This window comes from Oncorhynchus masou, chromosome 15 (assembly GCF_036934945.1).
Source record: "Oncorhynchus masou masou isolate Uvic2021 chromosome 15, UVic_Omas_1.1, whole genome shotgun sequence".
NCBI lineage: Eukaryota > Metazoa > Chordata > Actinopteri > Salmoniformes > Salmonidae > Oncorhynchus > Oncorhynchus masou.
Genome location: NC_088226.1, coordinates 24,012,112 through 24,033,640, shown reverse-complemented (window position 1 = coordinate 24,033,640; position 21,529 = coordinate 24,012,112). Strand labels below are relative to the sequence as shown.

Below are 21,529 nucleotides of genomic sequence, written 5' to 3'. Positions count from 1 at the left end.
TCGGCCATCAGATTTGCCACCACTGCTCCTTAAAGGACACATCACTGCACTCTATACTCTTCTGTAAACTGGTAATTTCTGTATACCTGTCGCAAGACCCACTGGTTGACGCTTATTTATAAAACCCTCTTCGGCCTCACTCTCCCATATGAGATATCTACTGCAGCACTCATCCTGCACATACAACACCCGATCTGCCAGTCACGTTCTGTTAAAAGTCCCCAAAGCACACATCTCTGGGTCGCTCTTTTCATTTCGCTGCAGCTAGCGACTGGAACAAGCTGCAACAAACTCAAGACTGGACAGTTTCTCAATCTCTTCATTCAAAGACTCAATCACATACACTCTTACTGACATTTGTGGCTGCTTTGTGTGATGTATTATTGTCTGCCGTTTTGTTCTGTTGTCTGTGCCCAATAATGTTTGTACCATGTTTTGTGCTGCTATCATGTTGTGTTGCTACCATGTTGTCATATGTTGCTGCCTTGCTATGTTGTCTTTAGGCCTCACTTTATGTAGCGTTGTCTCGTGTTTTGTCCTATATTTATATTATATATTGTGGCAAAGAAGGGGGTCGAGTGGTAAATGGCATATGTGAGAGCAGAACTAATAAACGGGCTCTGCCCGATCACTAAAATGGCCACCCCTGTCAGAACTACAGATCACAAAATGGCCGACCACCAAAACTACAAGTCCCAGAAGCAAGGGGAACCCTCAGAAGGTGGAGCCAACCCACAGATAAAGGGTCAAGAAAAACCAGGAAGAGAAGAAGAGTGCAGGAAGGATCTATGAACAATAGAGAAAGAGACAATAGAGATTGGCTGGATTTACCGTGTATGAGTTGGACTGTTTTGGACTTACCTGTTGGCGTTTGGACCTGGACCTACCGAGAACCCGATTTGTGTACCGAACCCTGCTATCCTTGACCTCGCCTACGGCCTGGGTGGACCAGGACGGAGAAACAAACACACAGGTACTGTCCTGTTCAAAAGAACTCTCATTCTTGGGTAATTTGGTGACAGTTTACCACTTAGTTTGTGACAAACGCTCCTAACCTTGAAGAGGTTTGCCACAATATATTTTTTTAAAGATCCTAGGCCCCCATCCCCAAGGAGGCCTTTTACCTTTTGGTAGGCCGTCATTGTAATGAATTTGTTCTTAACTGACTTGCCTAGTTAAATAAATAAAATAAACACAATGTGGAATAAGTTGAGGGGTATGAATACTTTGAGGCCAATGTAGTTAGCATTGGCTTGTAAAAATACCTCTTAACTTCCTTCATACTGGACACAGAGACATAAAAATGGTATCCACAAGTTCATCTGACTCTGGGGAAGTTGATAAAAGGCCTCGTTGTCATTTTGGCAAAGTATTCCTTTAAGGCAGTCCTGAAACAGTGCAGCTCAGCAAGTGTTTGCCTGATGAATCACCCAGACTTTAATGCTGCTGCTCTATAGATCGTTACATACATTCAGTCAATCTGAAACTGACTTCAAAATGAGGGGCGTTGTACAAAACAAATTCATCAGCTATTGGATCGTAGAACAAATCTAACCAATAAGAGTATTAAAGTTGATAGCATCATCTGTTTCTGGGACCAATCAGAATGTGCTCGCATTCTAGAAATCGGCGAGAAGGCAAATCCAGACTCATGGTGGAGAAGAAGCGTCAGTTGGCCAGAGCGACGTGGATGAGTTGCCAGGAAAAGTAAGTGTACCGGTATTCAGGTGTGTTAGAGCAGGGGTAGAGCAAAAGCCTGCAAACCTAACAGTCTCGGAAGAGTGTTGTACACCCGTTTTCCCATTCAATTTCTTTAAAAACGTATTATTATCCCCATGACAATACAGACAAAGTCTTACAGGAATTTGTTGAAAATACCTAACGCTTCCATGTGAAAAATCTAATACCAATTACTTTCTCTCACTTCATGTCATATTTCACTTTACACAAGAGTCACAACTGTGCACCATATAATACCATTGTCTTTAAAAAAAACAATATTGACTTTAAAAAAAATTTCATCTGATTGTTATTACCAGTATTTTCAAAGCATAAAGTAGTCTTCACTCAGTCTTCATAGTAGTTGCTTCAGGTGCCTTTGCACCCGAAGGGAAAAAAATAACTAAGAGAAACACTGCTATTGAGTCAAGTAGAAATTGTCAGTACAAATCACTAAGTTAAAAGAAAGAAAAAAGATCACCCAAGTGAATCACTATTCTTGTTTATTTAAAAAAAAAAACGGAAAAAACGGAAAGACGCTAGTGATGTACATGTTGGTTCCTCTTTACAACAAATAGCTTAAACTGGGGACAAAGAACAAGGAGGCACTTTGAGAACGAATACCATGCGTCTGTGGGTTGGTTGGGTGGTCTGGCATGATGTCAGTAGCACCTCCCCTCACTTCTTGGAGAACTTGGCTTGCTTATGTTTGGGCGGGGCCCACTTCAGACACACGGTGTCAACTGAGGAGACAGAGAAACACTCTGGTCAGGCTCATGCTCCCACTCACACGCATAGTGACAGTGTTACGATGATGTCATCCTCACAAGACAACTGCATACTGTATACTAGTGCTGAGCGATTACTGCTTTGAGGTTGGTTTGGGTTTGGTACATTACTACAACAAAAAAGTATTTGTTTAAACATTGAACGCTGTAACACAGAATAAAACAATTAATAAAAAGTCTCATGATGGTAGTCACGGCCCATTACCGCTTATCACACACACACACACACACACACACACACACACACACACACATTTATTCGCATTACTTTACTTCAATCAAATATTTCAATTGTGTATATTACATTTGCTTTAACTATCATTTAATTCCAAGTCATCATCTCATCTCTAAAGAGCTGCTGCCTATGCTGTCTGGGAGGGGAAAAAAATAAACCATTTTAGCAGTTCTTCAAAGTACAGTGTATTCAGACCCCTGGACTTTCCACATTTTTCTACGTTAGACTAATTCAAAACTGTATTAAATAAAATCCTCAGCAATCTACACACAAAACCCCATAAAAACAAAGCTAAACGTTTTTTTAGCTAATTCATTAAAATAACAAATACCTTATTTACATAAGTATTCAGAACCTTTGCTATGGGACTCGAAATTTAGGTCAGGTGCATCCGGTTTCCAATTATCATCCTTGAGACTTCTCTACAACTTGATTGGAGTCCACTTGTGGTAAATTCAATTGATTGGACATGATTTGGAAAGGCACACACTTGTCTATATACTGTCCCACAGTTGACAGTGCATATCAGAGCAAAAACCAAGCAATGAGGTTGAAAGAATTGTCCGTAGAGCTCCAAGACGGGATTGTGGGGAAGGGTACCAAAACATTTCTGTAGCATTGAAGGTCCCCAAGAACACAGTGGCTTCCATCATTCTTAAATGGAAGAAGTTTGGAACGACCAAGACTCTTCCTAGAGCTGTCTGCCTGTCCAAATTGAGCAATCGGGAGAGAAGGGCCTTGGTCAGGGAGGTGACCAATAACCCAATGGTCACTCTGACAGAGCTCCAGAGTTCCTCTGTGGAGATGGGAGAACCTTCCAGAAGGACAACAGTCTTTGCAGCACTCCACCAATCAGGCCTTTATGGTAGAGTAGGCAGACGGAAGCACATGACAGCCCGCTTGGAGTTTGCCAAAAGGCACCAAAAATGAACAATTGTTGTGGCCTTGACTCCATCAAATAGACAGCAAAACACTTTATAGAGTTTACCTCCAAGATTTGAAAAATGTGTTTTGTTACTGTGTAGGAAGACATGACTTTACAATTTAAAATGAAGGAAATGGATGAATTCTGGGTATTTTTTATTTTATTGTCTAGGTTTAGACCTATATGATCAGGACTATTTTCTAAGAGCCAGAACATTAATCCTTCAACATTTTACCTGTTTAAATACAGACATTTCAGTTTTTTATTTTGAATACATTTGCAAAAATGTCCAAAAACCTGTTTTCTCTGTCATTATTGGGTATTGTGTGTAGATTGCTGAGGATTCGTATTTATTTAATGCATTTTACAATAAGGATGTAATGTAACAGAATGTGGAAAAAGTCAAGGGGTCTGAATACTTTTTTTTATACACAATAGCAAAACACATTTTTCAAATCTGTGAGGTAAACTCTATAAAGTATTCAATCATTTTGCTGTATATTTCAGATGGAACCAAGGCCACAAAAAAGTATTCAGTCCTTTCTGATAAGTACTTACAAATGAGGGGACTAGGGGCTTGTCCCAAATGGCACCCTATTCCTTATATAGGGAATAATAAAAAAGTGGATGCTTACATTTGTTCTATTTCACACATGTAGTGTTATATTATATGCAAGTCAATCTGAATTTTTGCATATCCCTGAAACACTCTCAGGGAGAGGCCAACTAGTGCCTTGCTCAAAAGGTACAGACACATTTTTCATGTAGTCGGCTCAGGGATTCGAACCAGCGACCTTTCAATTACTGTCCCAACGTTCTTAACCGCTGGGCTACCTGCAGCCCTGGGGGGGGGGGGATAATAAGTCATTTGGGACGGAGCCTATGAGACATAAAGGAGAAGTGAAAAGAAAACATGTCTACCTGTGATTGGCGGCTTCTTGTACTGGGCGCTCTTGAGGTGTTCCTCAACCAGTTTGGGAGTGACACATATGACATGCTGGCCCTTCCAGTATTTCACCATGTTGAGGGACTGTAGCGTACTGATGATGTCACCCTGGGTAATACTGGTCATCTGACTATGGAGGGAGGAGAGCAATGAGAATCTGGGGCTGGGTGTGTGTGTGGTCAAATGTACAGATGAAGTCGGAAGTGTTCATACACCTTAGCCAAATACATTTGAACTCAGTTTTTCACAATTCCTGACATTTAATCCTAGTAAAAATTCCCCGTTTTAGGTCAGTTAGGATCACCACTTTATTTTAAGAATGTGAAATGTCAGAATAATAGTAGAGAGAATGATTTATTTCAGCTTTTATTTCCTTCATCACAATCCCAGTGGGTCAAAAGTTTAAACACACTCAATTAGTATTTGGTAGCAATGCCTTTTAAATTGTTTAACTTGGGTCAAACATTTCAGGTAGCCTTCCACAATAAGGTGGGTGAATTTTGTAACTGAGTCAGGTTTGAAGGCCTCCTTGCTCGCACACGCTTTTTCACTTCTGCCCACAAATTGTCAATAGGATTGAGGTCAGGGCTTTGATGGCCACTCCAACACCTTGACTTTGTTGTCCTTACGCCATTTTGCCACAACTTTGGAAGTATGCTTGGGGTCGTTGTCCATTTGGAAGACCCATTTGCGACCAAGCTTTAACTTCCTGGCTGTCTTGAGATGTTGCTTCAATATATCCACATAATTCTCCTTCCTGACATCTATTTTGTGAAGTGCACCAGACCCTCCTGCAGCAAAGCAACCCCGCAACATGATGCTGCCACCTTGCTTCATGGTTGGGATGGTGTTCTTCAGCTTGCAAGCCTCCCACTTTTTCCTTCAAACATAACGATGGTCAATATGGCCAAACAGTTCTATTTTTGTTTCATCAGACAAGAGGACATTTCTCCAAAAAGTACAATCTTTGTCCCCATGTGCAGTTGCAAACCGTAGTCTGGCTTTTATATGGCGGTTTTGGAACAGTGGCTTCTTCCTTGTTGAGCGGCCTTTCAGGTTATGTCGACATAGGACTCGTTTTACTGTGGATATAAATACTTTTGTACCGGTTTCCTCCAGCATCTTCACAAGGGCCTTTGCTGTTGTTCTGGTATTGATTTGCACTTTTCGCACCAAAGTACGTTCATCTCTAGGAGACAGAACGCATCTCCTTCCTGAGCAGTATGACAGCTGCGTGGTCCCACGGTGTTTATACTTGCATACCAGTGTTTGTATAGAATAGCATTGTACCTTCAGGCATTTGGAAATTGCTCCCAAGGATGAACCAGACTTACATTTTTTTTCTGCGGTCTTGGCTGATTTCTTTTGATTTTCACATGATGTCAAGCAAAGAGGCACTGAGTTTGAAGGTAGGCCTTGAAATACATCCACAGGTACCCCTCTAATTGACTCAAATTATGTCAATTAGCCTATCATAAGCTTCTAAAGTCATGACATAATTTTCTGGAATTTTCCAAGCGGTTTAAAGGAATAGTCAACTTAGTGCATGTAAACGTCTGACCCACTGGAATTGTGATATGGTGAAATAATCTGTCTGTAAACAAATGTAAAGTAGATGTCCTAACAGACTTGCCAAAACTATAGTTTGTTAACAAGAAACTTGTGAAGTAATTGAAAATGGAGTTAATGACTCCAACCTTAGTTGTATACAGTTGAAGTCGGAAGTTTACATACACTACCGTTGAACAATTTGGGGTCACTGAGAAAACCCTTTTGGAATTATGTTAGCACAGCTGAAAACTGTTGTGCTGATTAAAGCAGCAATAAAACTGGCCTTCATTAGACTTGTTGAGTATCTGGAGCCTCAGCATTTGTGGGTTCGATTACAGGCTCAAAATGGCCAGAAACAGAGGACTTTCGGTCTAGAAACTTGTCAGTCTATTCTTGTTCTGAGAAATGAAGGCTATTCCATGCGAGAAATTGCCAAGAAATTGAAGATCCGGTACAATGCTGTGTACTACTCCCTTCACAGAACAGCGCAACTGGTCTCTAACCAGAATAGAAAGAGGAGTGGGAGGCCCGGTACCCAACTGAGCAAGAGGACAAGTACATTAGAGTGTCTAGTTTGAGAAACAGACGCCTCACAAGTCTTCAACTGGAAGCTTCATTAAATAGTACCCACAAAACACCAGTCTCAACGGTCAACAGTGAAGAGGCGACTCTGGCTTTTTAGATAGTGTTCCTCTATCCAGTGTCTGTGTTCTTTTGCCCATCTTAATCTTTTCTTTTTATTAGTCAGTCTGAGATATGGCTTTTTCTTTGCAAGTCTGCCTAGGAGGTCAGCATCCCGGAGTTGCCGCTTCACAACATGCCATTGGAACACAGGAATGATGGTTCCTGATAGACCTCTGTATGCCTATGTAAATATTCCATAAAACAATCTGCCTTTTCCAGCTACAATAGTCATTTACATCATTAACAATGTCAACACTGGATTTCTGATTAATTTGTTATTTAATGGACAAAAAAAATGTCCTTGTTTTTTAAAGTAAACACATCTCTAAGTGACCCCAAACTTTTGAACGGTAGTGTATGTACAAGTGAATGCGGGTGTACCTATGTTGTGGATTTGCAAGTGGATGGATATTCACATACAGTACCAATCTAAAATTTGGACAGCTAATCATTCCATTTTTATTTGTTTTTACTATTTTCTACATTGTTGAATAATAGTGAAGACATCAAAACTATAAAATAACATATGGAATCAGGTAGTAACCCCAAAAAAAGTGTTGATGACAGCTTTGCACACTTTTGGCATTCTCTCAACCAACTTCATGAGGTAGTCTCATGGAATGCTTTGCCAACTGTCTTGAAGGAGTTCCCACATATGCTGAGATTGGCTGCTTTTCCTTCACTCTGCGGTCCTACTCATCCCAAACCCTCTCAATTGGGTTGAGGTCAGGTGATTGTGGAGGCCAGGTCATCTGATGCAGCACTCCATCACTCTCCTTCTTGGTCAACTAGCCCTTACATAGCCAGGAGGTGTGATTTTGGTCATTGTCCTGTTGAAAAACAAATGATAGTTCCACTAAGCGCAAACCAGATGGTATGGCGTATCGCTGCAGAATGCTGTGGTATCCATGCTGGTTAAGTGTGCATTGAATTCTAAATAAAAATCAGACAGTGTCACCAGCAAAGCACCCCCACACATCCTCCTCCATGCTTCACGGTGTGAACCACACATGGAGATCATCCATTCACCTACTCCGCATCTCACAAAGACACGAGGTTGGAACCAAAAATGCAAAATTTGGACTCATCAGGACATCGTGTTTCTTGGCCCAAGCAAGTCACCATGGAGGCCTGATTCACACAGGCTCCTCTGAACAGTTGATATTGAGATGTGTCTGTTACTTGAACTCCGTGAAGCTGCAACCCCAAATAGGCAGGTCACACAAATTAATTGGTCCACTGCAGCAGAGGTAACTCTAGGTCTTCCTTTCCTGTGGCAGTCCTCATGAGAGCCATTTTCACTATAGCGACAGCACTTGAAGAAACTTTCAAAGTTCTTGAAATTGTCCAAATTGACTGACCTTCATGTCTTAAAGTAATGATGGGACTGTAATTTATCTTTGCTTATTTGAGCTGTTCTTGCCATAATATGGACTTGGTCTTTTGCCAAATAGGGCTATCTTCTGTATACTTCTGTATTGTCACAACACAATTGATTGGCTCAAACGCATTAAGAATGAAAGAAATTCCACATTTACAATTTTAAACAAGGCACACCTGTTAATTGAAATGCATCACAGGTGACGACCTCATGAAGCTGGTTGAGAGAATGCCAACCAGTTTGCAAAGATGTCATCAAGGCAAAGGGTGGCTACTTTGAAGAACCTCAAATATAAACACTTTTTTGGTTACTACAGGATTCCATACGTGTTATTTCATAGTGTTGATGTCTTCACTGCTATTCTACAATGTAGAAAATAGTAAAAAATGAGAAAAACCCTGGAATGAGTAAGTGCGTCCAGACTTTTGACTGAAACTGTACATGAGAATATATTTATGGTGAGGGGGAAGAGGTTACGTGTGTGTGTGTGTGTGTGTGTGTGTGTGTACGTACCTGAGGTCCTTGATGGAGAGTGTGCCCCTGAAGTCCCTGAGGATCTCCAGCAGCACCCAGGACCAGTAGCTCCTGTAGCTCAGCTTGCCCAGGTCTGACAGGGGCTTCTCTGGAGAACCTACTGTACTCTCCAATTTAGACAGCTCATAACCTAGAGAGAGAGCACATGTGATAGTGTGTGTTAGAGCTGGGACGATAAACCAAAAATCATTGTCACCAACCAAACCGGCCATTTATCAACAACATCTTACTGATATCGACAATAATGATAAGTAGCCTTTACTAGAAATGTGAAGTTTGAAATGGAATAGGCCTAAGCCGGCTAATATGAGCTATTGTTAATGGGGAAATTGCTAACATTCAATGTAGTAGTAGTTGTTGTTTCAGGGGTATAAATAAAGTACTTAGTGCTTAATAATTGTATTAACTTCTCACAATTTATCATTAACCTAATAATTCACTCAATTTATAGTAATATGGATTTTTGTCCATACTGCCCAGCTCGTGTGTGTGTGTGTGTGTATCCCACTCACTGAAGGCTATGAGGAACTTTCCGTATCCTCTGCGCTGGTAGGGCGGGAGGGTGAGGATACACGCCACGTTATTCCCATCTGGCGACTCTTTCTCCTGTGGAACACACAAAACAGGCTCAGCTTTTGTAGGCCAACACTATACCAGTTATCCATTCTCCTAAAACGATGAACACTTTCCTTCAGATTTGAGACTTTCTTCAAGACATAAGACATTTTTAGGTCCAAAAGGCTTCTTAATAGCTTTTATCCCCAAGACGCCTGAACAGCTAACCAAATGGCTACCCGGACTATTTGCATTACATGTACACATTACCTCGACAAACCTGTGCCCCCACACATTGATTCTGTACCGGTACCCCCTGTATATAGCCTCTTCACTGTTATTTTATTGTTGCACTTTAATTATTTGTTATTTTTCTATTTTATGTATTTATTGTTTACTTCAGTTTATTTAGTAAATATTTTCTTAACACTTATTTTTTTCCTGCATTGTTGGTTAAGGGTTTGTAAGTAAGCATTTCACTGTGTTCGTTGTATTCCGCGCATGTGACAAATACAATTTTATTTTGATTTGAATGGCAATCATTAATGAAATATGTTACTAACCCATGCCCAAAAGAAACCAGCTACATTACAGATATACATGTTTTATTTGGACACGTAGCTACCGATATCCCCATCCCAGTACTGGGACCAGTACTTACTTTGGAGAAGTATCCCACTATGTGTGCTCCCTGCCTGTTGACTTCAGTCAGGATGTAAAAGACAAAAGGCTCCACGTCAAAGTACAGCGTCTTGTGGTCCAGGAAGAGCTTGGCCAGTAGACACAGGTTCTGACAGTAGATCTACAGAAAGAGACATGGGTCAGTATTATCATCAGCGGGTTTGTTTGTTTTGTTTTAATACACTTTGCAGTTGCTCAGTGATGTTGAGTCAGGTGTGAGTGCTGGGCTGGAACAAACATATGCAAATCAGGGGTACCCCCAAGACCTAAGTGGAATGGTCAAGGTTGTTCTTGTTCCCAGTTAACTAACACCTGTTTATATTGCTTTCAAGGACACCGTTTGGGGTAATTCTCTGTGGTCTGGTCCTGCCTCTTGTGTCCTTACCTTGTGGTCGCGACCATCCACTTCGTACACAGAAATGTTGCTCCGCCTGTAGATCTCTTTCCCAGGAGGCTGCCTCCACTGACATTGGGACTGGAGGAACAGATAGAGAGAGGAAAGGTAGAGAGAGGAAATAGAGGTGGAGAAGGATGAGACATAAGTATGTGGTTCAAAGCTGTATTCAACTGTATATTGGTCAAATAGAAGTGCTAGTCTCAAATGCTAGGTGGTAATAAAAAGACAACAATGTTGAAGCTAACAGTGCTTTTAAACTGATGAAGCTGACAGTCACTGACCAGGTGGTATCTGAAGGTCTTCTCGTACTTCATGTACTTGAGGCAGTACTCGCAGATCCACAGCTTGGGCTGTTTGCCGTAGTCCTCTGGGAATGGGGAGAAGTACCAGGCGTCAATCTCAAAGTTACCAATCTGGATCTTGTCCACGTACTTCACTTTAGTAATCTGGGAGAGAGAGAGAGGCAAGGAAACATTTATACTTTCCTCCCCCCTTCTCTAGGAATTGCATTGTTTTACTACTACATACAGTACGGGTCAAAAGTTTGGACACCTATTTATTCAAGGGTTTTTTCTTTATTTGTACTATTTTCTACATTGTAGAATACTAGTGAAGACAACATTATGAAATGACACATATGGAATCATGTAGGAACCAAAAAAAAAAGTGTTAAACAAATCAAAATATATTTTATATTTGAGATTCTTCAAATAGCCAGTCTTTGCCTTGATGACACCTTTGCAAACTCTTAGCATTTTCTCAATCAACTTCACCTGGAATGCTTTTCCAACAGTTTCAAGGAGTTCCCACATTATGCTGAGCACTTGTTGGCTGCTTTTCCTTCACTCTGCGGTCCAACTCATCCCAAACCCTCGCAATTGGGTTGAGGTGGGGTGATTGTGTATGCCAGGTCATCTGATGAAGCACTCCACCACCACCCTTACACAGCCTGGAGGTGTGTTTTGGGTCATCGTCCTGTTGAAAACAATTTATAGTCCCACTAACCGCAAACCAGATGGGATGGCGCATTGCTGCAAAATGGTGTGGTAGCCATGCTGGTTAACTGTGCCTTGAATTATAAATAAATCACTGCCAGTGTCACCAGCAAAGCACCCCCACACCATCACACCTCCTCCATGCTTCACGGTGGGAACTACACATGGAGATAATCCGTTCACCTACTTTGCATTTCAGACACACCGGTGGGAACCAAAAATCGCACATTTGGACTAATCAGACCAAAGGACAGATTTCCACCGGTCTAATGTCCATTGCTCGTGTTTCTTGGCCCAAAGCAAGTTGCTTCTTCTTATTGGTGTTCTTTAGTAGTGGTTTCTTTTCAGAAATTCAACCATGAAGGACTGATTCACACAGTCTCCTCTGAACAGTTGATGTTGAGATGTGTCTGTTACTTGAACTCTGAAGCATTTCTTTGGGCTGCAATTTCTGAGGCTGGTAAGTCTCTAATGAACTAATCCTCTGCAGCAGAGGTAACTGGGTTTTTCATTCCTGTGGTGGTCCTCACGAGAGCCAGTTTCATCATAACGCTTGATGGTTTTTGATTGCACTTGAAGAAACTTTCAAAGTTCTTAAAAATCCGGATTGACTGACCTACATGTCTTAAAGTAACAATGAGCTGCCATTTCTCTTTGCTTATTTGAGCTGTTCTTGCCATAATATGTACTTTGTATTTTACCAAATAGGGCCATCTTCTGTATACCACCCCTACCTTGTCACAACACAACTGATTGGCTCAAACCCATTAAGGAAAGGAATTCTACAAATTAACAAGGCACACCTGTTAATTGAAATGCATTCCAGGTGACTACCTCATGAAGCTGGTTGAGAGAATGCCAAGAGTGTGCAAAGCCGTCATCAAGGCAAAAGGTGGCTACTTTGAAGAATCTCAAATATATTTTGGATTTGTTTAACACTTTTAGTTACTACATGATTATTTCATAGTTTTGATGTCTTCACTATTCTTCTACAAAAACCCTGGAATGAATAGGCGTCCAAACTTTTGACAGGTTCTGTATATCAAAAGGTGAATAACATTATAGCTACACACACTTACCGCCTCATGCTCCTTCTCCAGGGCAGCTGTGGTGGGGTCCATCTCTGCGTACGTCTGGAGGGAAAGAGAGGGAACTCATCTGACTGACAGAAGAACAATTTAGAAATTGACAAAGGGGACCTGATCCCCCACTGTGGGGGTATGTAGTCTAGAACCTCCTGCACTAGCCTACCTTCTGCACGTGATTGATCTCATCATGTTTGCGTTTCTGGTTGCGGGTGATCTTCCTCTCGGGCTGCTCCCCCAGCTCGCCCCCTCCTCCACCCTCAGCGATTTTTGTCACTGCGTCCTTCGCCGTCTTGGTCAGTGCCAGGCGAGCCTTGCCCACCCACTCATCCAGACGTCTGTTAACTACAGTTCCAGGGGAGTGGTAAAGAGGGGTATGGAGGAGAAGGAAGAAACAATAAAGGGAGGTGGAGGAAAGTAGAAGGAGAGGTGTATGAAAAGAGAGCATGGAAGTGCTGTGTGTGCCCCACTCACATCCAACATAGTGTACGTAGAACTCCTCTCTGCCCTCCTGTTCGTTCAGCCGGGACTGGATAACCTCAGCAGAATCTGAAAGAGGTTGAGTTTTACTGAATTAACTGTAGCCATCTCTGTAAAAAGCACATCTAGTTTGCTAACTATAGTTTACAGCTCATAGAGCTTGATGGGCTTGAATGTAAACAAACAAAACCACAATTGAACATATCTAATGGTCAAGAAGCAAACTTGATCTTGAGATCACCAACAACGTCGATAAAAAAAATAAAAACCTGCAGTTAGTCACGAAATGTTTCTCTATCCGTTTTTAGATGCACGCAAAACAAGTTGGGACGCACTGATAAATAGTGCTCTGCCTCACAGCCTTTTCAAACGTAGCTAACTAGTATTGGTTTATAAACAAATACTTACGCCATGTCTTGTCGGCTCGCTGACATAAATACGTCTCTCCGATTTCGACCGACACCTCTTGCTCCCTGCCCAACAACACTCCTTCCCCGTTGCGCTGAGGAATCGAGCCCCCGGCTTCTCTTTCCCGATCAATGGCCTCCGACTCATCCTCCTCCGCGCCACTGCCGTTAGATGAACAAGGGGCTTGTATTCCGGCGTCCAAGTCTTCCCGGTCCGTTAGGTTGTGTCCTGGGTCAATTTCAACGTCCATTCGGTCCTCTGGAAGATTGTTGTTATAGTTATTGTCTCGAATATGACGCTCGCTCGTCATTAGCACTGCTCCGGCAGACATCTTGTCTTATTTCAAAACACAGCCCCGGACGATGTGAGTTTGCGTAGTGCAGAGGGGGGCGTACACGACATTTAGCAAATTGCTCTTCTAACAGATCTAGCATCAGATTATCTACCTCCAGGGTTGGGTAGGTTACTTTCTAAATGTAATCCGTTACAGTTACCTGTCCAAAATTGTAATCAGTAACGTAATTTTGGGATTACCCAAACTCAGTAACATAATCTGACTACATTCCGTTACTTTTAGATTACCTTCCCTATAAGAGGCATTAGAAGAAGACAAAAATGTATGTTACCAATTGAACGACATCTACTGCAGGATAAATCAATGTTAATCTGCATGCCAATACTTTAATTGATCTCAATCAGTTTCATGGGAATAGCCAATGCATTTTGATCTTCTTGAAATAATGTTTTCATGAGAGAATTAGAGCAGATGGTGTTATTAAATTATTAGCCTTACCTGTATTTTGTTTCAATCAGCATATATCCTGCCTCGTGGCTCTGTTGAGTTTTGGCGCAATAATGTTTTTTTGCTTTTGTTCTACTATTCAGTTTCAGCTAAAAATCTCATTAGAAATGAGGATTTTTGGTGTAACAGAGTTGAACAGTAACGTTATAGGCCTACTATACTATGCTATTATATTCCCTTCCGTTATGTTATCGTTATGTGATCTTGCGAGACATTTGATTAAGCTTTGATCTAACTTTACTAAACGAGCACCATTGTGAGAAGTGATCATCCTCCATTTGTCATAATAATACATAATGAGTGGGAAGCACTATTAGGCGTAGGCAACAGATCGTGATGAGTGTTATTTTAAAAGATTAGGGCGCCCTTCGTGGTTGCGCTAAATAACAGCGCTAAATAAACGTTGATTTGATTAGCTTGAACACATGGTTGCAGTATACCCTATTACAGAATCAAATAAAACTGGTGAACTACCAATTCATATAATGAATTTGCATAGCTTTGATCATCAAATCAATTGACCAAGTAGTGAACATAAATCATTACTAGACTACATAGAACTGCAGGAAATTAGTTGTAAAACAGACATAAAATCAAGCTTTTAGCGTGGTGTATTAATGCATCTCAATAAACTATAACCTAAATTCATTATTACTTCCAATTTGGCCCAATTCAAAATGTCCAATATCCTGACATACCAAGCAAACCGGCCCTGCGTCTCAACCAATAGCCAATATAGTGTAACGACCCTGGGTTTATAAGCGCGGAAATCGACTCATGTTTTTGCGGCACAGTCGATAGCGCGCAGAACTTCGGGCTAGAAAGTCGAGGGTTCGAGACCTGCTCCCTGCTGTTTCATTACAATTCTGTAGGCTAAATTTCCCAAGCAGGGCGACAGCAACTTCCAGAGAGGGTCAGGCTCTTGGACTTTGCAGGTGGCCATTGGTTTGGGTGTCCTCGGCAGAACGTCACCGTAACCAAGTGGTCACATATCGTTTTCCGTTCCACTGCGCAAGATGGGGTCCGTGAGGTTTTATGAACATCAAGACAGACATGGTGAACTTAGATTTTGTTTTTGTTTTACCTTCTGATTGGCCAAATTTGCCAAGCCTCTAAAGGGCTTCCGCAATGCCCACATGTAGCCTACAGTTCTTCATCATTCTCGCCTCCGCCAGACCTACCTCTAGGCTGCTGTAGGCTACATATTTATTTGGTTTGTCATTCTATAGTTTTTTTATGGATTTGTTTTTGTCGTATTTAAATGTCATTTATTTAGAAGTGATCAGAATAAATTGTCCATGTATTTTCAAATTGAAAAAGGTGAGGCTCGTGCTCCCCCAGCACTACACACTTGTTATAACGTTCCACGTAGCCCTGAAAAGTCGTTTTGGCGGTTGGGCAATGCAGGCTGTAGCTAGGCATATAAGAACATGTATTTTCAATATTAATGTGGTTAATTAATTCAACTCATGAAACTATGTTGTACAAGTGGGTAAGACATTTTTTAAATCATACATTTAGGGATCTTGATATGGCTACATTTGGACAGCAATCTAATCATATATATAACAAAGATAGTTTCATGCATAATTATGCTACATTGTATTTATATTTGCTTTTCAGACATCTGTGTGTATTATCCTCTATCTCTGTTCACGAGCTATAGCAGGTGCGTAGCCTTCCAAAACAACTTTTTTTTTTTAAAGTTTCATGAATATTAATATATTTTCTATGAATTATATGTATTTTCAAATGTGTTTCTTTTAGACCAGCCCTGGTGTTACAATGGCTGTGGTAAGACTTCACTAGTTCTGTCTTCATTTCCTTCCATTGTGCTACACACACACAGTTCAGAGCGGCAAACATTTAAACTGACAGAGGCTTTCTTTTTCTCTCTCTTCTCTTTTAGAGAACAGCCCCTCTTTCTGGCCCTCCCTTCCCAACTCTCAGTGTGGGGGGGTCAGACAGTCACCGATCAACATTGATACTAACCAGCTGACCTTTGACCCCAGTCTCCGCAACCTTACCTTCAGTGACATCACTAATCCACACAGCATCAAGTTCCTCACCAACAATGGACACACAGGTACTCTTGTGGTGAATCTCCTTGGTCCTGTCCTTATAGTGTGTCTGTAGGACATGTGTTGTCTAGTCTTCTTTAAAGTAATCTCAGTAGCTCAGGACACAGGTATCATTTACTCATTAACAGTTGTTAGTGAATACACAATACCATATTAACGTATACTATGGGGAAACCACAACTTATTTTCGTCCTTCCAGTGAGCTGTGTGTTAGAGGGCCTGATGGAGGTGAGAGGAGGGGGGCTCCCTCATGGCTACACGGCCATCATGATGCATTTCCACTGGGGAGGCGACTCACTGTGCCACCCAGGCTCTGAGCACACAGTGGATTCAGTCAGATACCCCATGGAGGTGAGATACTGTACTAGAAGAGAGAGAGTGTGTGCAGTAGCGGTGCGTGGGTAAAATCACTGGGGAAGCCAAGCCCCCCACCCCCCAAAAAGCCATATTACAACCTGTGTTGTGATAACTGTGCTGTTTGCTCTATAACCTGTTAATTCATATGTCTTGCAACCATGACATATAGGCCTAAAGGCAGAGACAATAAGAAGACAAAGTGGCAGAATAAATTCAGCCACACCTTTGTTTTATCACAAAACCTGATAGCAACCTCTGTTCAGTGAAGTCCACAAAGCATATTGCATGGACAGTAAGACAGTTACATGACCTACAGCTTGGTCAAGCAAGTTAATATTTCTGAAATTTTTGGACCACAAAACAACTATTGATTTTTTACCATATTCCAGCACCATTCAAACTTCAACATGTCAACATCAAATCACCTCTAATACAGTGACAACTAAAATATAACAAAAACAATTTAGTCCAAACAATGTAAGCTAAATATTATGTGGCTGCCCATGGTTCTGATTTCTGTGTGTGTGTTTGCGTGCGCGTTTGTGCAAGTAGAAAAACATGTTGACTCAACCTACTTGTAGAGAAACACCAATGCCATCCTCCTTTCTTTCATGTTGACGAAATGGTACTGTCATACAGTACACACTTACATTTTTTGTTGTCCTAGGCTACCTGGCCAAAATGCCTGCTCGCTAGCCTAACTTCCATTCTTGTGCAACGTTAGCTAGTTAACATTAGCTTTCTACATCTAGCTACATATTGAACTGCAATCCTCTCAGGCCATGGGCACAAGGTATGAATTAATGGTTGGACCAGAATCGCCGTGATAATCATTGGCCAGTAAGGAGAATTAAGTAAAACCACAAGTCCAAATCCCTATCTCCATCCATGGCTAATGTAACTTTCTCCTCTGAGATACAATCAGCCTCTTGCGAATTGAAGGAAAATGTTGAAACACAGAGACGAAAGCTAAATGATGTTATGCTTTCTAAAAACAATTCTTGGTCAAGTTTTTTGGGAAGCCTAGTTTCTCTTGGCATCCATGAATACACATCACTCTGTGTGTGTGTGTTGTGTCCTATATGACGTGACTCTGTTGGATTTCAGATCCACCTTGTGACACTGAAGGAAGGCTTGACAATGGAGCAGGCTAATACTGACCCGGAGAGGATAGCAGTGTTTGGATTCTTCATAGATGTACGTCACAACAGTTCTACACTGATGATGACAATACTATGACAGAGTTATGATTCTTGACTTAGTAATCGGAGTTATGGCAGAATACCTTGTTATCAGAGGAGGCCAGTGGGAGGAGCTATAGGAGGACAGGATCATTGTAATGGCTGGAATGGAATCAGTGGAATGGAGTCAAACACGCTGTTACCAGGTGTTTGATGCGTTCCAGCTGTTATAATGAGCCCGTCCTCCTATAGCTCCTCCCACCAGCCTCCACTGCTTGTTATTTGTGCTATCATCAACACATTCCATGGATTCCAGGTGACAGGCGACCAATGGCATGTGGAATCCTGGAGGACTTTGACATCATATCTGCTGAATATAACAGAGAAGGGTGAGGAGCAGTGGTGCCAGCTAGCTTTAAAGTACTTATATTCTCTATTTTTATGCCAATGTAGCTCATTTGAATTTGCAGAGAGAGAGAGCAAGAGCAAAGTGAAACCTCCATTGCTTTTAGGGCACTAACAAAGGGAGAGCTTCCTCCCTTTGGTGGTGATGTTTCTAGTATTTTTCATACTACAGCCCTCTCCTTATGTCTCAGGTTCATCAGTTGACATAGTGCAGCCACTATCCATCAGTGATCTGCTAGGAAGTGTGGACCTAACCAAGTTCTACCGCTACCAGGGTTCTCTGACCACCCCCACCTGTGACGAAGTGGTGGTATGGACCGTGTTCGAAGAGCCAATCAAGTTACGGAGAGATCTAGTCAGTGGTAACCTAACATAGCAGGCGTAAAAGAAAAGCCTGAGCGGAGCTGGAAGAAACGGGAAGCATCCGGTTTGAGTCGTCACCTCCGCTTCCTGAAAACCGTATGCTTACGGTTTCTTTCAACCCCGCTGAGGGTGAGTGAGTGGTGGTGGGCTGACTTGTCGATTGGTTGGATTACGCTCCAACAAGCGTTCTCCTTAGTAAAATGTATGTCAAATGAAAGAGGAGTGTGCAGCTTTATTTGCCTGAGCCATTGAAGAAGCCTAAGGCAGTGGTTGAAATTTACACAATTGTTACCCAGAGGAAAAAGGGGGAGGTTCGTGCTTTTTCAAGTTCAGTCAGGAGTGTTGTATTTTTTAAATTTCGTCCAGGGGAGGGTCATGTCATTTGTAATAGATTAAATGTCATATTGCTCATTGTTTGAGAATTAGTTGCTTATATCTCGATGTGTGCCCATTGCTGCCCCTTCATCCCTTATTCTCTGTTGGGCGTGCAATATCAGGTGCGCCTAGTGTGGTCTCAATCAAGTGATCCATAGCCTATACTATAGACCTAGGCCAGCGTTTCCCAAACTCAGTCCTGGGGAAAATGTACTGGGAGTGTGTATATAAAACTAGTCTACCACAATCATGAGCCTTGACCTGCTCTTGCTGATGTATACTGTGGCCCTTCAGGAAGAAAGTCAAAGGCTTCTTCTGCAAAAGAAATTGTATTTGTCCCAAAAATTCAATATCTGTGCATGCGGACGAGGCCTACTGATGTCCTGTTCAGTTTGAGAGAGAGGGAAACCACAAAGATGAAGACTTAGACTATCCTATTTTTTATATATATTAGCCTGTATAAAAATCAAAACATCTCAGATGCTGCAGCGTGCATTCGTTGTCATGCTCTGTTGTGGAACTTAAAAAGATTCTGCTCGTCTCCAGTCATGTAAAATGACATAGAACTGCTTGAAATGCGTTTATACAAGGCATTTTTTTTTATTGGGCCGCAAATAAGAAGATATACTGTATTCATGTAGTGCTTTTACTGAAATGGAGATATTTTCACCCGTCTGCAGTGGTGAATGTAGGCATGTTCTCTGCTATCCACTGCAATATGTTACTTTTTCGGCGACCAACAAAATTCACGTAGAAATGGGAGTTATAGATCTGTCATTCTCAGTGAAAGCAAGTCTAAGAAGCAGTAGAACTGTTCTGTTCGCTATTTCTATGCTTCCTGTTCTTAAAATGTAATCTTTGCGTCTTATACATTAGGTTTGGTACACCAGCTTCAAACAGATGACAATACAATACTTTTGGTTATGGAAAATACGCTGTATGTGGACACCCATTCAGATTAGTGGATTCGGCTATATCAGCATCACCCGTTGCTGACAGGTGTATAAAATCAAGCACACCGCCATGCAATAACCATAGACAAACATTGGCAGTAGAATGGCCTTACTGAAGAGCTCAGTGACTTTCAACGTGGCATCGTCATAGGATGCCACCTTTCAAACAAGTCAGTTCATCAAATTCCTGCCCTGCCCGGGTCAACTGTAAGTGCTGTTATTGTGAAGTGGAAACATCTAGGAGCAACAATGGCTCAGCCGCTAAGTGCTCACAGAACGGGACCACAGAGTGCTGAGCTCGTAGCACATAAAAATTGTCTGTCCTTGGTTGCAACACTCACGGCCAAGTTCCAAACTGCCTCTGAACTATTTGTCGGGAGCTTCATGAAAGGGATTTCCATGGCCGAGCAGCCACACACAAGCGTAAGATCACCATGCGCAATGCCGAGCGTCGGCTGGATTGGCGTAAATCTCGCCACCATTGGACTCTGGAGCAGTGGAAACGCATTCTCTGGAGTGATGAATCACACTTCATCATTTGGCAGCCCGACGGACAAATCTGGGATGCCAGGAGAACACTACCTAACCCAATGCATAGTGCCAACTAAAATTTGGTGGAGGAATACTGGTCTGGGGCTGTATTTCATGGTTTGGGCTAGGCCCCTTAGTTCCAGTGAAGGGAAATCTTAACGTTACAGCATACAATGTCATTCTAGACAATTCTGTGCTTCCAACATTGTGGCAACAGTTTGGGGAAGGCCCTTTCCTGTTTCAGCATGACAATGCCCTGTGCACAAAGCGATGTCCATACAGAAATGGTTTGTCGAGATCGGTGTGGAAGAACTTGACTGACCTGCAGAGCCCCGAACTCAACCCCACCGAATATGTTTGGGATGAATTGAAGGTGTCCACATACCTTTGGTCATGTAGTGTATATTTCACAGGGGTTTAGATGGTACTATGATTGTCTACATTGCTTTTTTCGTCACTGAAATTAAGCAACTATTAGAATGTTTGCAACCAGGAAATGGCGGTTTCTGCGTAGTGCACCTTTTACTTATTATTTGGGGTATAGGAGAGGGTCACTTTTTTCAAGCATTAAGGGAGGGTCAGGTAAAAATATACTGAAGTGAGGGCCATCCATTTTTATTTCAGATGTCTTATTTCCACAGGTATCCCTCATAAATAATGTACAGTGCCTAAGCTAATCCTTTCATACCCCTGTCCCACTCTCAGGTGGAGCGGTTTCCTAAAACCCTGAAGTACAGAAACATCTACCGGCCAGTGCAGCGCCTCAACGGACGCCCCGTCTACGCTTCCCCCGGGGTGTCAGTGTCCCCACTGGGCCGCGTTAGCAGCGGCCAGACTTCCAGCAGAGGGGCTCTCTCGCCCAGCCTATTACTACTGCTACTACTGGGCTGGGGGTGAGGCTGGACGCCCAGGGAAGGGGAGGTATGCAGAAATAAGGGGTGGAGGGAAAGCAGGAGGAAAAAAGAGGGTGGGGAAAATAAGTGTTTGATACTCAAGGGAGGTCAATTTCAGCTGATTTGTCAATAATAAATGTGCTGTATGTTCCCTCAGGACAACTGTACCCTGTCATTAGTATCTTATGCAGCAAAAAGAATGCTTCAGCGTAAACTAAACAACT

General features: G+C 42.0%; 2 protein-coding genes across 3 annotated transcripts; one reads left to right on the top strand and one right to left on the bottom strand.

Annotated features, from left to right (window-relative positions):
* The first annotated feature begins 817 nt into the window (after positions 1-817).
* Positions 818-21,508, top strand: LOC135556004 (putative carbonic anhydrase 5). Its single transcript, XM_064988858.1, has 10 exons — positions 818-973; positions 1,624-1,707; positions 15,790-15,835; positions 15,934-15,960; positions 16,076-16,252; positions 16,447-16,598; positions 17,712-17,801; positions 18,102-18,174; positions 18,382-18,545; positions 21,118-21,508. Exons 6-10 carry the CDS (start codon positions 16,470-16,472, stop codon positions 21,307-21,309), a joined length of 648 nt encoding a protein of 215 aa, XP_064844930.1. The 5' UTR covers positions 818-973; positions 1,624-1,707; positions 15,790-15,835; positions 15,934-15,960; positions 16,076-16,252; positions 16,447-16,469; the 3' UTR covers positions 21,310-21,508.
* On the bottom strand, positions 2,206-13,741 carry LOC135555972 (histone acetyltransferase KAT8-like). Of its 2 annotated transcripts, XM_064988810.1 has the most exons (11): positions 13,365-13,740; positions 12,951-13,025; positions 12,643-12,821; positions 12,471-12,524; positions 10,678-10,842; positions 10,385-10,474; positions 9,980-10,120; positions 9,276-9,369; positions 8,743-8,893; positions 4,589-4,743; positions 2,206-2,462 (listed from the first exon to the last, which is right to left on the bottom strand). In XM_064988810.1, exons 1-11 carry the CDS (start codon positions 13,693-13,695, stop codon positions 2,398-2,400), a joined length of 1,500 nt encoding a protein of 499 aa, XP_064844882.1. In that variant the 5' UTR covers positions 13,696-13,740; the 3' UTR covers positions 2,206-2,397. The 2 variants fall into 2 exon arrangements, with proteins under 2 accessions (XP_064844882.1, XP_064844883.1); XM_064988811.1 differs by lacking the exons at positions 2,206-2,462; positions 4,589-4,743 and adding an exon at positions 7,298-7,678 and having other exon boundaries at positions 13,365-13,741.
* Positions 21,509-21,529: the final 21 nt, after the last annotated feature.